The sequence below is a fragment of the Pygoscelis adeliae genome, unplaced genomic scaffold, assembly GCF_000699105.1.
Source record: "Pygoscelis adeliae isolate BGI_AS28 unplaced genomic scaffold, ASM69910v1 Scaffold191, whole genome shotgun sequence".
Lineage (NCBI taxonomy): Eukaryota > Metazoa > Chordata > Aves > Sphenisciformes > Spheniscidae > Pygoscelis > Pygoscelis adeliae.
Genome location: NW_008824114.1, coordinates 1,087,340 through 1,104,171, shown reverse-complemented (window position 1 = coordinate 1,104,171; position 16,832 = coordinate 1,087,340). Strand labels below are relative to the sequence as shown.

The 16,832-nt window shown below is 46.1% G+C and overlaps 1 protein-coding gene across 2 annotated transcripts in view; it reads left to right on the top strand.

Annotated features, from left to right (window-relative positions):
- Positions 1-114: 114 nt before the first annotated feature.
- HEPH (hephaestin) overlaps positions 115-16,832 on the top strand; it is a 26,717-nt gene continuing 9,999 nt past the window's right edge. Inside the window, exons 1-13 of one of the 2 annotated variants that reach the window (XM_009334269.1) lie at positions 115-146; positions 627-714; positions 3,264-3,460; positions 5,755-5,999; positions 6,726-6,938; positions 7,515-7,694; positions 8,142-8,396; positions 8,989-9,157; positions 10,356-10,495; positions 12,895-13,026; positions 13,639-13,850; positions 15,528-15,678; positions 15,994-16,206. In XM_009334269.1, coding sequence (XP_009332544.1) covers positions 3,297-3,460; positions 5,755-5,999; positions 6,726-6,938; positions 7,515-7,694; positions 8,142-8,396; positions 8,989-9,157; positions 10,356-10,495; positions 12,895-13,026; positions 13,639-13,850; positions 15,528-15,678; positions 15,994-16,206 — 2,074 coding nt within the window. In that variant the 5' untranslated portion in view covers positions 115-146; positions 627-714; positions 3,264-3,296. Of the gene's footprint in view, positions 147-626; positions 715-3,263; positions 3,461-5,754; positions 6,000-6,725; positions 6,939-7,514; positions 7,695-8,141; positions 8,397-8,988; positions 9,158-10,355; positions 10,496-12,894; positions 13,027-13,638; positions 13,851-15,527; positions 15,679-15,993; positions 16,207-16,832 lie in introns of those variants that run through there. The other variant, XM_009334270.1, reaches the window with a different exon arrangement.

Here is a 16,832-nt window from a genome sequence, read left to right as displayed (position 1 = left end):
GCGAGGCAGCGCCCCTTTTTACAGCCCAGACTTTGTCCCCTCTGGCGCTTGTGCATCTTCACTCTGTAGGATCCCGCCGCGGGAGAGCGCTCCCAGCTGACGCCCTCGCTCTTCCAGCAGAGCCCGCGTCCAGCCCTGCTCCGCAAGTAAGGGACGACATGGTTTCCTTCATTCACTTAATACTTTTTTCCCCCCTCTTTCTCGGGAATGGTTTCTCTGCAGTCAAGTGTCGGGAAAGACCCCTGCGGCCAGCCTGTCTGCCTTGATAAAATGGAAGTCGGTTAGCTACCAAGTGGACTGAAATCTAATTTTCCATTCATTCGCCATTCCTATACCACTAGTGAATCAGGAAAGGGAAGTCCTGGGAGTAAGGGTTCTGCTATAAAGTATCAAGGTTCAGGGATGAATACAGTTCGGGTTGTTGGGTTTTTTTTCTTAATCAAGGCATATATTTCAAAGAAAAAATAACTTTTTTGAGAAGAACTGAAGGGTTTCCTTCACCTTGGACTAGTAGAGTAACTAAATGGTGATTAGTCGCTGTAAAGAGAATATGAGAACAGAATCAGTCTAGCCTTCTGAATCTTCACTGAGCGATGCTGTTCTGCTGTTTCCTAAAACTGCCACAGAGGTATGTGCAATGTTGTGATCAAACTCCAGCCTGAGGTCCAGATGGGACTTTAGTTAGTGACTTGAATGCCAGAGCACATTCACAAGGTATTTAATTGCCGTGACTTCTGGTCGAGTCTGATTTATCTGATAAGTTTACTGATGCTGCAGTGTGGAGCTTTAATGTGGTAAGCCAGGACTCTGCCACGTAGAAATAGTGGGCTGACACAGCTGGGATTTCTCAGTAGACAGTTTTCACAACCAACTCTAAGAGTTGCTGTTTGTCCTTGGTATAAAGTCTAAGCTTTGTCCTTTCCTAGGACTTGATATTGCTTGCAAAAACCATTAAGGTTGAGGGCATAAAGATTAGCCCACACTGACTCCCTGGGCTCAGCTGCTCCCAGTCCTCGAGGACGGCCACCCCATGCACTGGGCATGCTTTCCCCAGAAAGCTGCGCCTATGTACTTTGATCCGTGTTGACAAGAAGGCCACTTCTTCAGCTGAGTCAAAAGCATCCCCTTGCCCTTCCCAGCAGGGTGTGTGCCAACAGGATGGGAGGTTTCAGGCTGAGGCCTGGCGCCACCAGCTTTATCTTTCCTTGTCGCTGTCTCCACTGCCTTTTGCTGTTATGGCGTGTGTGTGAAACAGCACGGGTACAGCTTTCTGCACTCCTTGCTTTGAAACCTCTTTATGGGCACAGAATGAGCGGGTCAGTGCAGGTATTTCACCTTCCCGTGAACACCACCAGTTACTGGAGCAGCAGTAGCAGGGAATAAGGTGGGTGAGGTTAGTGGACCGTGTGTAGCAGCGGGACTGAGGAAGCGCTCTGCCATCATCCCTGCTCTGCTAGGGCCACGGGGAAGGGGCTGTTCTGTACCCGAGTTTCTGCAGGTGCATGACCGGGACCTTCTGAAGGGCTTGCTGATGGAGCCGCTGGAGCAGAGCTATACTGCGTTAATGAGTCAAAACCATCTCGGATTTAGAGAGATCCCTACAGCCCCCTTTTGAGAAAGGAGGGAAAGGTTTTTCCAAGTTGAGAGTTGCTTTCTCTCAACTTCTCAATTTAATGACTGTTTGGAATCAGTAATACTTGATTATCGTTAGATTCTGAAGATAGTACAGCATGTCTGGAAATCAGAAATACAGGTTTGGAAGGTATCTAGTCCATTGCCATGTACTGGGGTTGAATCCCATATATTGGGTATCGGATGTAGTAAGAGATTTAACAGCTTCTCTGGGAAAGCTGTTCTGGTGTGATGCCGTGCTAGCTGAAAGCTTACAGAATATCCAGCTTTGCTGCAAATAAACCTGATATATTCATGTTGCTATTACCAAAGACAGGGGAGAATAAATAATGACAACCTCTTTATAAAAAAACTTTGTCTTTGACATGGTGTTATGTCACCATCCCCTTCTTTTTGAAGTTGAAGAAAACTGATTCCTTTAAGCTTGCTTGCTAGGTCACATTTTTCCAATTCTCTTGCTTTTGGTTTCTCTCTGCTGAACGTTTTCTAAGTTGCTATTGTGTGTCTAAAGAGCTGGACATCTGTTTTAGATGGCAGTTTGATTATTGGTTGCATCCAGCTTTGTTAATTATATCACTGGATGAGATCTTTCTTAAGCATTTTCATGTGGGTTTTTTTGTTTGTCATCCATTTTAATCCTAAGCTATTTTCTTATCCTTTGTAATTCTGCTGCCCCACATTACATCAGTTTCTCCTTCATACAGGTAGTTCTTTGAACTTGTATTCACAGAATGGTATTTTGATGATTTCAGACAATTTCTGCAACTTGCCCTGGATCTCTCTTCCGAGTATTTCTGGTGCTTATTCACACCGAGCTTAGTGTCTTTTCGAAGTTTTATGAGTAAGCTCCTTACTTAGTGATCTAAATCATGGGGAAAATATTTAATGGAACTACACTAAGCAAGGAGCCTTGTGCAGCCCATTTGAGATGCACTCCCTGGATTACAGAGGACCGCTCTTTAAAAGCAACCTTTAAAGAAGTTAAAATTTAAAATTACTTCATAGTGACTAAATCGTACTTCTTCAAATGGTTTAGTAGAATAGAGAGATCTTGGCAATGCTTTAAAATATAAAGATACTTGCTCAGCATTATTTCCCTGAGCTTTGTATGTGGTGTCCTGTAAGATGATTTGGGACATCAGAGATGGTGAAAAAACAGTCACTTGAAATTCCAGTATGCGTGGCACTTTCTGCTCAGGACTCTGCTGCCTGAAGAAGGCAGTTACACAGCATATAGGATTTACAGGTGCCTTTTCCGCTAACATAGCGCTTACTGTGAATCTGTTTACCTCATCTCATACTGTGCGAAAGCTTGCTGAATTAGCAGTATTTTCTCAACATTATGGAACAAAGCGTTTGGAAGAGAACTACAGACAAAAAAAAAGGTTAATCAAACTGTTATGAGAGAAGCACGTTTGGTATTGGGGACTGACTAGCAAGGCATAATCTCCATCCACCTTGTGCATTAATTTTGTTATAGGAGTGATTTCCTTCTTGGATATTTGAATAATGATCCAAATAGGACTTCTGCCTGATTTCTTCATACCCTCTCAAAATGCCCATACCTTCAAACCATGTGGTCATATTCTACTTCTGTTTCATTACCTTTGTTTTTCTTTTTTCCCAAATAGGTGTAACCTCCAAAAGCGCCTTCGCTTCAGGCTATGATGGGATTGTTTTGGTTGTTGCTGCTTTACATCCACATGCTATCACCCACGTTTACTGGAGGAGTCACCCGAGTCTATTACCTGGGGATCCGTGAGGTGGACTGGAACTATGCTCCAACAGGAAAGAACGTATTGTCTAACCAGAGCATCGCCCATAACCTGTATGTTTAGTTCTATAAGAATTTAGTCTGGTACTGGCTTAAAATAGTAATTTTATGAGTAATTTCATGCAAGTATCCTGGGGCATCTAAGCAAGCAAGAGACACGATCTGATAGATGTCTGATCTTTATGAGCTTAATGTTTAACTTGTTTTATTGAAGGAACACAGAAACTGTATCAGTGGGAAAACGAATGGTCAGTTTAATGGAGCATCCAGTGGTCAGTGCCCGTACACTAGAGGGAAGTACAAACACTCTATAATAGAACAGATTGTGCAATACTCTGCCCTGGGGTTTCATTTTTCTTAGTTCCAGCTGGTGATCAGCTTGTGTATCCTGAGGCATGATGACATTTCACCTTGATGTAAATGACTTCACAGAGCCAGATTGTTTTTGTTTAAATTGAATTTCAAGCCTCAGACTTAATGGAACTTCCTGCATGAAATTTTAGGGGTTGTTTGAAAAATGCTTTTTGTTTTTGTTGCAAAAGTAAATCTGGAGAGGGCAATAATTACTTTGAGTCGCTACAAAAACAGGTTTTGGTTTTAGTTTTCAAAACCCCAGATCTTTTTCTTTGGTGTTTTTTTGTTTGTTTTTGTTTGTTTGGGTTTTTTTTCGCATAGCTTTCCACATCTTTTGAAAGGCATTTGTGCTTCCCCCCCATTTTCTATGTAAATAACCTGTGTTTCTTGACCTACTCTGTCATTTACCCCTCCATAATAAATAACACTGGGGTTTATACATATCTTTTAGAAACATAGCAGAGCAGGAATAGGAGGGGTTCACAGAAAAACATCAAGGTCTGTCAGTTTAGTGTGGAAAAGTCTGGAGATGCTGAATAGACTTAAATTAGTTCAGAGAAAAGTAAACCCCCCAAAATTCAGGATTAATAGGTGTTATTGCTGACTCCTGCAGTGATAACGAATGCAGTGGGTTTTGTTTTCTTTCTTTCATAACACATGAAGAGAAGGAAATGAAATTCAAGGCCGTTAAACTTAAAAGCAATTTAAAAACTGTTCTGTCACTGCAAACAATTAGCTAATGGGACTTATTTGTACAATGATTGCAGAAAGCAAATTGCTAGCAGTAAGAAAAGGATGTGATGTTTATATGAACGATAGGTAGTAAAATGCTTGAAGAATTTTTTTGTTGGGAAGAAATGGACTATGTGGGGGGAAAAAAGAGGCAAACCTGCAAAACTAAGTATGAATTATATGTTAACCCTTTGCTAATAGTGGCTGCAGGGATGACTTTGCAAAGGGATGAGCTCTAGATTGTATAGCTAGAGCCCAGCCCTTTACAATTTTGAATGACAAGGGCAATGCTTAATGTTTTGGTCTCAACTGTTCATCTTCTGGAGATACGCATTAGAGTTTGCCTGTATTTCAGGGCTACTTATATTACTGCAGGGTGATGGATACTAAGGGGGAAGTGGGGGGGAGTAACCTCAGCTCTCATTTAGGCCGGTCCCACTAATACCTGGACCATGACTCATCTCTTATTTACTGAGAATTAGCCATAAAGAACAAATATCATGAGTTGAACTTTAGTACCTGTATGACGTTTTAACTCTGGAAGCTGGTTACGTGCTGGGTATGTACCTGCCTGACTTGTCTGCGGGTACGTACCATTCTATAAATAATTCAGAATCTGTTAAGTAGAAAATCATCTTTTAGGCTGAGAATTTTGGCCAGAGAGCTCAGGAGATTCCCCCCCCCCCCTTATGATTTAGCTGCAAATGCTACGAAAGCATTGAAGTGAGTTTCTAAAAGCCCAATGAAGGCTGAAGCAGGCATGAGAAGGGCTTTGGTCTTCCCTGCGTCACCCACATGTGATTGTCAGAGAAGCACCATCCTTCCCATTCCTTGTTTGCACTGCACAGTTCAGGGGTGCACTTTGTGTCTGTTTGTGAAGAACTGGGGTGAGGGCGTGGCTGTGTATGGTGACAGGCGTCTGGCTGTACTGGTGGCTGTGATCCCAGGCTCACCCAGCTGTTAATGTGCTGATGTCCCCTGTCGTTTCACATGCTCAGAAAGCAGACAAGTCTAATGGCCAGTGCTGCCTGTTTCTCAATCAGGCTGCGCTGCCCATGTCACAGTGGTTAGAGGTGCGGGAGGAGGAAGTTCATGGATGGCTTAGAGCATCCTAGGGTAGAGCACAGGTGGTCCTCTGTAATGCCAAAGCTTTCGGGCTTACCTGGGAAAGCTGTGTGTCGTTGTCACTCTATTGTGTTATTGACCAGCTGTTTTGCATAATGCATGACTCATGGTGCCCTTCCCTTTTCTGAATTTAACAGAAAGGCCTCACTATTCCTCCAGCCTGGCAAAGACAGGGTGGGAAGCACGTACAAGAAATCTGTCTATAAGCAATATACAGACTCCACGTACACCACTGAGATTCTCAAACCTGGCTGGCTGGGTTTCCTTGGGCCCGTCATCCGAGCAGAAGTGGGGGATACCATTAAAGTACACCTAAAAAATTTTGCTAGTCGACCGTATACAATCCATCCTCATGGTGTTTTCTACGAAAAGGACTCTGAAGGTAAATGAACCACTGCCATAAAGGAGGCAGATTTTTCTCGCTGGGAACTTAGGAGTATGCCATGAGGAGACATGTCTGTAAAGCCATGGACTTGTTAGCCCAAAGCTATATTGCTGGAAAGCAACTGCACCTAGGTGTTTAATGAAGTCACCTGGTGTTGGGTGAGCAGGTTCATGGGTCTGGGAGTAGTTTCCTGACCTGGGCATTACAGTACACAGCCCAGATTTCTTGATTTTAGAAGAACCTCCAAAGCTTGCTAGTGGGAGAGTGGTGCAGAAGGAAAAGAGCTGTATTAATTATTTGAAGTGCTGTAGTGTAAGAATCATGAGTGTGATGAGCTTCAGGAACTTCACAAGAATGGTGAAGTATGAGACCAAAGAACTGCTATTTGAAGCAACCCTAGAGGTTGTAGAGAAGGCTGACTGTGGCGCATTGCAGAGTTGAAGGCAAAGTAGCAATAGGCAGAATGGGAATCATCTTTCTGACTCTGTGCTGACCCATTTACTGGGCAAGTTGCCTTACAATGGCTCTGTGCCTCAGTTTCTCTTTGAGAGAATGATGATTAAACACTAATTCAGCCTTGAGATGGTGAGTCTCGCTTTGAAATCTGCTACCTAAGTACTTACGTGCAGCCCTCCACTGAGTGAGAGCGGCTCAGTGTAAAGTTACATGTGTGGACATATCTGCTCTGCTTGAATGGATGTTGTGATTGCTCAATTGTTCTAGGATCCCTGTATCCCGATATGTCCCCCCAGGATCAGAAGAAGGATGACGCTGTTTTCCCAGGAGGGAATTACACCTATACTTGGACTGTCCCTGAAGATCACGGCCCAACTACTGATGACCCAAACTGCTTGACCTGGATCTACCACTCCCATATTGATGCACCAAAGGACATTGCATCTGGATTAATTGGGCCATTACTTACATGCAAAAAAGGTAAAAACTCTAAGAGAAAGCAGCTGAGGGCTCCAGTTTCATACTTTGAAGATTTTGTGGTGACTTGAACAAGGGTAGGATGACAAGATACTCTGGTGGGCAGCTCCCAGCTTCATGGGACAATGCAGCATGACTGGAGAAGACAGTACCCGTGTTCTAGCTGGGTTCTGGTCATTACGTTGTCTTTCCCTTAGTGGCTGGGCAGGTGAGCCTGTAGGCCTCTTGATCTGAGAAAGCTGTTTGATTTCATGTTAAAAGCAGGAATCTTGTCCAAGACCTAGTTTGTGTATTAAAAAAAATGGGGACTGTTTAATTTCAGCAGCAGTAAGAACACTGAAGGTGTTGCAGTTCAGCCATGTGGTGGCAGAGCTGCTTGGGAGTGAGAAACATATTAGCAGGGATATATTAGAAAAGAGTGAGCTTGCTAGAACTCTGCAATGAGCTGTGCTAGGATGGTGGGGAAAGCATCTGTCTCTAATCTGTGTGATAAGAGTTACTCTTCTATTGGTGTTTTAATCCCTTGACTGATGTCTGCTTTTCTGGGTAGATATTCATTCATCTTTTCTTTCACCCTAGGAATACTGACTGGCAGTTCTCAAAGGCGGCAGGATGTGGACATAGATTTCTTTCTGATGTTCAGTGTGGTGGATGAGAACCTAAGCTGGTACCTGGATGAGAACATAGCGTCGTTCTGCACAGATCCAGGCTCTGTAGACAAAGAAGAGGAGGAATTCCAAGAGAGCAACAAAATGCATGGTCAGTGTCACCTTCGTGAAGCCACTGACTCTGCCCAGACACTCCAGGGGCGTCAGTGCTCTGGCATCTTGAAAAGCACTTTCTGCTGTTGTATGCCAGGGTGTGGGTAGAGGGGAGAAGGGAGACAGCAAGCTCTGAGATCATGTGCTAGGTAAACAATATCACAGGGACGGTGCAACAATATCACAGGGACGGTGCAACAACTCCAGAAAAAAGTAGTGTTATTTTGATTTAATCTTTGGCTTGAATGTGCCTTTGTTAGTTGTTTGGCGATTTTGAATTCACTTTATTTTAGGAATGAGTTGTGGAGCTGGGCTCTGCAGAACAAGAAAAGGAGGATGAGTTCTGGATAGGTCCATCCTCCAAACATGTCTGTACTGTGACCTGCTGGCAGAAGCTCTGAAGGCCCCTATTCTAATCTCTGATTTTGGCTTGTTGGTTTTGCAGCTATTAATGGTTATGTGTTTGGGAACCTCCCTGAAGTGACGATGTGTGCTGGGGATTACGTTTCATGGCACCTCTTCGGGATGGGCAATGAAATTGATGTTCATACAGCCTACTTTCATGGAGAAATGCTCAATATTCGAGGCCATAGGACAGATGTGGCTAGCCTCTTCCCAGCCACTTTTGTTACAGCGGACATGATTCCCAGTAACCCTGGGAGATGGCTACTGAGCTGTCAGATCAATGATCATGTGCAAGGTAAGGCAGAGGTTGGAATATATCCTGCACTCTGTGGCCTCCCTTTTTTTCTCCCAGTGTGGTCCTGTGACATAGTGTGGTAGGGGACGGTGCCTTGGGCAGCATTCCCACTAAAAACATCCCTAGATGAATGGGGTGATTCCTTGTCTTGTATAAACTGGGGTGGAATGATTATTAATGTGCAGGCCAGACCTACTGGGGATGACTTGTACCACTCTATGATGTTCCACGTTGATCAGTGGTGAAGACAGTAAGTTTGGTAGAGCTGAAAGCTAAGATGAGGCAGTGCCTTAAGAGGTCTAGTCCCTATAAGGGGCACTTGCATGGTACATCTTAGGATAGCAGGAGGGTTTATTTGCTCTCTGTCCATACTTCCATAGCATCCGATATCTACGGTAAGAAGCTCTGCTCACTAACACAAAAAACTCCTTGCTGTGGGAACCACCAAATCACCTTCTCCCAGCCATGTGCTGTTTGGGACAACAGAGGAGGAATGGCCAGTTTGTGGTAGGAACATGGGACTGTGTTCATTGCTTGGTCAAACTGGCTGAGAGGGGTTAAGCATGTGTGTCTTCCACCATGTCTTGGACAGCTGGGATGACGGCACTCTATGAAGTCCGGCCCTGTTCTCTGCAAGCTCCGGCACCCACCCTGGAAGGGACAGTTCGGAAATACTACATAGCTGCAAAGGAAGTGCAGTGGGACTACGGACCTTCAGGGCTCGACCAAAGCAGTGGGAAACGGCTGAGTGAGGCAGGCAGGTAAGCAAGAGGCTGGGGGGGCTAGGGCAGTGTTTGGGAGTCTCTGGTCTTGTCGGGGAGGCGGCTAAGGAGAATGTGGAATTTCTTTCTTATCAAAATACATGCCTGCAATTCATGTGGAGTAAATTTCCTGGGAAGGCAGATCACCCCATCTGGAAATGTAGGCTGCTGTAGCTAGACTGTACTGAGAGCAGTACTAGGTTCATAGCCTTACCCACAGACTCCAGGAGTCCCACCTTATGTAGAACATAAGCTGCCGCATTTGTCTCTGGGCTTCATTTCTGCTTGCTGTGGCTGACCTAGGAACAGATTTGTATATTTGAACTATTAAGAAAGCACATCTTGCAGCAGACACAGGGTGGCAGAGCTAGCCTGCAGATACACTTCAGTGTAGCCTTGCTGCAGCAAGCAGTTTCTAGGAAATCAAATGCAGTGACCTTGATGACAGCCTTCCATCCCACATGTCAGATGGTTGTGATAGCAGTTGGTGAGTGGTTTCCCATTCGGACTTTGGCTAACAGAAACAAAGACATGCCTTCTCCTCCATTCCTTTCCCTGGGAAGCTGTTGGAGAAGATATACCTCTTTCAGATGGAGAAGTAGAAATGTGGAGCAGTTAATGATTTACCCTAAGCCACGCAGCAACTCTCTTGCAGACCTTAGAACTGAAAGCTCCTTAGACCTGTGAGCTGGCCTTGTAACTAAGCTGCCTCTCCTGCAAGGCATGTTACGTCTGTCTGTGTTTGGAGAGGGTGGTGGTGGAGGAAATAAATCTCTCTTTACAGCTGTTGCGTGAGGATTTTTTCAGTTATGATTGCAGTTGTCCCCTGGCCTCTGAAGAACTCAGTGTTTTAGCACTGCCTTTCCATTTACTGCACTGCAGTTTTGTTCACTGGCCTCTTCTGCGCACCTTGTATAGAGATGCTGTTTAGACCTGTGCCATCGAACCCGGCTGTTTCAGCTGGGAGAGGGCTGCGTGCCAGAGGTGCTCCCTGAACACAGTGGGTAGATGAGTCTATAGGATGAAAAAGTTTCACAGGGACAAGCTGTGCTTGTTCCAAACCAGAAATGCTGTCCTTGTCTGAAAAGCTGCTCAATTTGGAGATGCTGCTGGCATTGCCAGAGGGGTGTGGGGAGGGAGCAGGAGGACAGGACTGATTTTTCACAGAAATGACCTGATATTTGCTTTTTGCATTTAGCCCTGCTGAGCAGTTTTTCAAGCGTAGCCTCTACCGAATTGGGGGAGTCTATTGGAAGGCAAAGTATGTGGAATATACTGATGAGAGCTTCCGTGAGGAAAAGCAGCAATCAGAAGAAGAGAAACACCTTGGGATACTCGGTAGGAATCATCCAGCAACACAAATCCTCTTTCAGTGCCAGTGAGAACGATGCTGATGTTGGGAGTACCAGCTGGCTGTAACTATCCTCTTGTTTTGTGGTGCAGTGAGTGGCACAGAGGAGGGGGATGGACCTAGGAGGTGGAATGGTAGAATAGACAGAATCACTCTTCTGCTGGGGCAGTCTTCAGAGGTTAGTAGTAAGGGCTGAGGGACACAGTATAGTATCTGTAACTAGAGCTAAACAGGTCACAGTAATAGCCTCCGGTTATGTGTTTTTGACTGAGCATCTTCAAGACATGCTACAAACCCCACTTTCTCACAGAAAGCTTCCTCTTCTGAGTGGGTGCTCTCTCTGTTATAGCCAGGTAACAGTGACGCTGGTGAAGAAAGATGAGCGGAGAAAATAGGCACTCTGCAGAGGCAAATGAATTGCATGTGAAAGCTGTGACATATGTGGTAGAAGCATATAGGTGTGGTCCAATTTCCAGCATCAGCAGTGACTAATAATCTAATGACACCAGAAATCAGCAACAGCAATCCCAGCAGAGGAAACAGAGGGAAAGAGCACATGGAGTAAAATACAGATTGGAAGGGGGGAGAAGAATAGTGAAGAGAGGCAAAAAAAGTATAAGCAGCTGAATAAAAGTTAAATGGCGGAGTTATGCATAGGAGAGATGCAGTGTAACTGTCAGGAGCTGACAGCATCTTGCTGGACCTTGGGAACCAGGGTGGAAAAAAAGGGTTAGCATTACCAGCAACAGCCACATTCCTATAGAAAGACTGAGGGAAAACTCGGATGTGACTTTGTAGAAGAAAATTACAGGTATTTTCTACTGGTAAACTAGAAACACTGAAGGATTGATGAAAATCCCCAGTCAGAAAACAAGTGACATCTGTGGGGGGAGTGACGTGAACTCATTGAACTGTCTAATTAAAGCTGACTCAAAGTAGCTGGGATGTCTAGAAGAGATACGGGGCCATGAGGGACCAAGGTCCAGAACAGGGAGCTGCTGAATGTGATGTGGTGCATGCAGACAACCCGTGCTGCATGAGCATGCGCTGGTGGCTTATGCTGCCTGTTCTTGCCCTAAAGTACACAAAGCTGTGCTGTGGGGAAGGCTGGGTGGCTGGTTGTTAGCGCTGTCGTTTTTCTTCGTAGGGCTGTTAGGCACACCAGCTGTGGGCACCTGGCAGTTCCTCACCCTGCAGCTTGCTCCTGCTGCCCTCCACATGTTTTCCCTCGCAGCGGCTGGCTGTGGTGCTGCCTAAAGTCCTGTGTGCTTACCAGACACTGCAGATAGCCTATCTGCGTCGCTAACCACACAGCAGGTTGCTTGCTTTTTGTTCCGAGTCTGTTGGTTTTATGGCATACATCAGTTGCCTGAGACATTTAATGGGCAGTGGGGATGGAGTCTGGGCCATCTTGTAGGGGAGGGATGGGGAAGAGGAAGAGGGAGCCTCATCGGTGGAAGAGTTGCAGTGGGATCGCCCTGCTGTGGACCAGCATGCTAACGTGTTCCCTCTGAACTGCAAGGAGCAGTCCAACCCTAAGTCTTAATCGATGGAGGGGAGAGGGACACAGCTCCAGGCCCGAGATGAGCCCTCTCACACATCAGGAAGGCGAGTGGTGTGTTTACAAAGGGCTCGGCTTGGGGTTCCTCTGAGGAATCGGGGTGCCACCCAAAGGAGATGTTGAGCCCCAAGGCAGCAGTTGCTGGGGCACAGAGCAGGGCCTGGGGAGGCCACGGTTACCCGTGGCTTTCAGACGTCCTCTGCTGGAGGACCCGAGCACATGGAGGCACATCGAGATATGCACACCAAGGCACAGGTCTCAGCCAGGCTGCTGACCAGCAAAACTGGCATTCCTCATGCCCTCCTGCAGCTGTCAGGATTGGTCTGTGGACCCAGGGGTCTGCAGGCTGGTGGGAACCGATAGGCATGTTAAAGACTCATGGTTTCTTTCTAGCTGGCTGGGGCTAGGGTTCACAGAGACAGTGGTGGGCTTAGAGCATCTCGCACCTCTCTACACACCAGACCTCAGGCCTGAGGCACCTGTCTTGGAAGGCTGAGAGGGCCTTAGGTGGGTGGGAGACACGGGCCTTTCCCCAGGGCATTTCGGCACATTTGGCCATTTTGTTACTCCATCTGTGAAGGCCTAAAGCATCTTCTGAGTTCTTCTGCAGACCTGAAACGCTTTCAGATAATTCTTGTCAGCCCCTCGTTCCTGCTGTCAGGGCTGAACGGCCTTAGGCGGTGCCGACATGCAGGGGCGTCCACCTTTATTCTGTGTCTTCTGCTCCCCTCAGCCTGGGTGAAAGGTGGCCCTGGCTTCTTTTGTTTGCCTGGTCACCTGGGAAGTTGCTCTGTTGCTGACATGCTCTCTCTGCTATTTGTGTAGGTCCAGTGATCAAAGCTGAAGTTGGAGACACCATCCTGGTGACGTTTTTTAACAAAGCCTCCTGGCCTTTCAGCATCCAGCCTCATGGAGTGTCCTATGGGAAGGCGTGGGAAGGGATGTGGTACCATGATGGTTTGTGGCTCCCTTTTCTCTAGTAATTCAATGCTAATGCTGGTGGTGGAGCTCCACAGCCCATACCTCCTCTGTGCTGGGGAATTTCTGCAGCCAGGAAGGACTGGATGTGCTCAGGAACTGGGTAGAAGCCAGCCTGGTCCTCTGAGCCTGCCTGAGGCCTTGCTGAAGGAGACTTTCCACTGAACTGGTGCCCAGCGAGGGTGCCAGAGGGAGTATGGTTCCAGAGGTGCTATTTTTCAGATGAAAATTGTGAACTAAAGCTCAGACCATTTCTACCTGTTTGAGACCCCATGAGCAGAGGAGTGTGCCCAGTGCACTCCAGCTTAGATAACCAAATGCTTCCAACATTCGTCTCCCCAGACGTAGCGGGATCTGCTTTGTTATTTCCTGTCACCATGCCCAAATCTGCCGTGGCACCGGCAGGAATATACATGGTACTGAGAGCAGCTCCCTGTGTGCCTTAAACACACCCACATCACACGTCAGAGATGGCCGGGATTTTAGTGACATGAATGAAGTAAAGCCCAGTATTAATGGAGGCTGGTGAGAAAATGTAACCCAGTTTGTACAGGGACCTTGGGAATAACCATGCTAATCTCTGTTTTAAAGGTCTGTCCCAGAATGGGGTTTCTGTTGCGCCGCTGCACAACTTTACGTACCGCTGGACCGTGCCAAAGCACGTTGGGCCCATGTCCAGCGACCCTCCCTGCCTGACCTGGATGTACAGCTCGGCTGTGAATCCCATCAAAGACCCCAGTTCAGGTTTAGTAGGGCCTCTGGTCATCTGCAAGCCAGGCACTTTGGATGACAACAACAAACAGGTAAAAGGGGTTTTCCTGCCGTGCTCTTACCTGGTTCTTTGTTTTCTTGTAGAGAAAGAAGCATCAGCAAAACATTAGGGAACATAATAAAAACAAACGTATGATAGTCTGAGTCCAGGGGACTCGAATCAAAGCTATGAGGCAGGCTAACATTGGGACAGCTGGTGCCCATGTCTCTGGTGGGAATGGCTAGTGCTCTGGGCTCCCAAGGACTGCCCTTGAAATGGTTTCTGAGCTCTGCTTTAAAACTCATAGACAAACTTGGCTGAACAAGTGTACCTTGGATGTGACTTTATAGGTAACTTTTGTCCTGAGACTTGCGTAGCAGGCTGCTTTCAGCAGCATGTGGAATATTCATTGCAGTCTCAAACGTTGAAAAGACTTTTTCACTTCCTTACAGGTGGTTTGCTTGAATGATATAACGCTTTGAGGTTTGGGTGAACTGCATTTCTTCTGCAAGATCAGTTCATTTTCAAGCAGAGCTGACTACAAAAAAGCATGTGAAAATCCATGTCAGTTTTTATGCTTTTGATGAAAGAGAGGTGAAATCTGAAGGGCAACCAGAACTTACTCTTGGTATTTCACTCAGGGATAGTCTACTCATGGCAGGAAATTAATATACTGGAGAAGTGCAAGACAGATTAGCAGAGCCTTATCGTGAAAAACAGTAGGCGGCAGAAAAACAACCTAGTGCCATCCTGCCTACTTTGCGGTGTAGATCAGGGAGTGGCTGGCAAGCCTGAAAACAGCCGCCATGAGAGCCTCCCCAGAGGAGTTTGCTTTCTGCTGCTTTCAGTGGTGGCACAATGTGGCTAAATTAGGAGTGCAGAAGAGATCAGCATGTTACACAGGGTGGAAATGTGACTCTTCTGAGCAGAGGGGATCATGATTATATGCAGCCCACGATGTGAAGGAGCTGCGATAATGATAAAACATTTGCAGGTATTGAAAGGGTGCAAACAAAACAGACCTGTTTGGAAAGGTAGGACAGGGAAAAATCACCTGGGGCAGCAATTCTGGCTCCGCAATCTTAGGCAGCCCTTTAATGAATGCTTAATTGGGAAAGGTGCACGGCCACTCCTCATGCACCCGTGTGCCACAGACTGGGAATCGCTTAGGCCTCTCTGCAGGGTGTCTTCCTGGGTACAGCTGAGGAAGCTGATATCGGAATAAGAATGTGGACAGCAATGGGGATGTTCTTTTAGTGGGGAAACACACCATGCTTTGGAATGCATTTCTTAGAATTAACATTTTTCAAGGCTTTAGGGTAATAAAAAAAATCCCTAATCCAGGCCTGTGGTAGGAGAAAGAAGGGGTGGAACATAGTCATCAGCCTGCCTTGTGGACTGGGCTCTGATCTCGGGTCTGATTTGGACAGGCGGTGAAACCTACACCCAAATGTAGGGATGGTGGGGGAAGGAGGCAGTGACTTCATATCCTTGGCTGAATTTTGTTCACTTTACTCATGTGAAATATCATGGAAAATTCACAAGTGGTGCCTCTCATGGAACAAAAGAACAACATTCAACATGAGTAAAGGGACAGAGCCCTGGCCCTCAATGAGCCAAGTTTTAAGATAAAGGGGAACATGAGAGCCAGGCAAAACAGCTTTAACTGTAAGGATAGTTAATTGCTGCATTTTAAAAATTAACAGCCATCATTATGATTATATCTTAGAAAGGGATCGACAAAGAATTTTACCTTCTCTTCAGTGTGTTTGATGAGAACCTCAGCTGGTATTTAAATGCAAACATAAAATACTATTTGAGGATGGAAGAGACTTCTGTGAAAAAGGATGATGGCTTCGAGGAATCAAACAGGATGCATGGTATGGTCTGATGCTGTTCTGCATGCAGCGGGAATGAACCTGCAAAAAATGGGGCAGTGTTCACCTAAAGACTGAGCTGGGAAGCTGGAGTGCCTGTATTGTATTGGCCTGAAATCAAGTGAGGCTAGAGGCAGTGGGTAGGACATGGGACAAGAAGCACAGCTGTCTCAAGAAGTATGTCCTGAGCATATTCAGGGGTGAATTACAAGCAAGCTACATTTCCACTGGCAGGCCTGCCCTGTCAAAGTGTATGCACAAAACGAATCTCTTGGCCAATACCTACCTGCAGAGAGTTAATTGTTTTCTCCTTTGCAGCCATCAATGGATTTATGTTTGGTAACTTGCCTGGGCTGAATGTGTGTGAAGGAGACAATGTGTCCTGGCACCTTCTGGGCTTGGGTAGTGAAGCAGATGTACACGGAGCTGTGTTTCAGGGGAACACCCTGCAGGTGAATGGGATGCGGAGAGATTCAGCCAATCTGTTCCCCCACACGTTTGCTACTGCCTTCATGCAACCTGATAACAAGGGTAAGTGCCTGCACATATAACTTAGCAGCAGGAAAGGTCTCCTGTTGTAGTATTTGCTCCTGTGGCTGATTCTTTAGCACAGTGTAAATTCTTACAGGGTGAGCTGTTCTTTAAGTCCTGTTTGGTCCCATTTACAAGGCCACAGCTCCTGTCTTTGCATCTGATTCTGGAGAAGAACAGGAGATACAGGATCTTGTCCCATATTGTCGCAGACTGATTCTCTAGGCTGCCACTTCCTATTAAATATTTGTAGTAACAGCCCTGATGGATGTTGCTGCCTGTGACCCATAGAAACATGCAAACATGTCTTTCAGAATAAGGTAGCAAACTGTTGCCAGAGCTTAACTCCCCTGTCCATGGCTTGTGGAGATTCACATTTATGACAGACCCCAGTCTTCCCAGTTTGCAGGATAGGCACGCAATACTGTGTCTCACGCAATGTGATGGCCTCAGCTGCCAGTTGTCTCCTCCCCTTTGGCATTCGCAGGCTAGACCTTTTACTTAACCAGTGTCTCAGCAGTGATAGCACAGTTATGTCACTTTATTGGTTTCTTCACATCTAATAAACTGGTTATTGTGTAAGGAAAGCCTCCTGAGATGATTTTTATGTAGTAGTATGTTGTGCC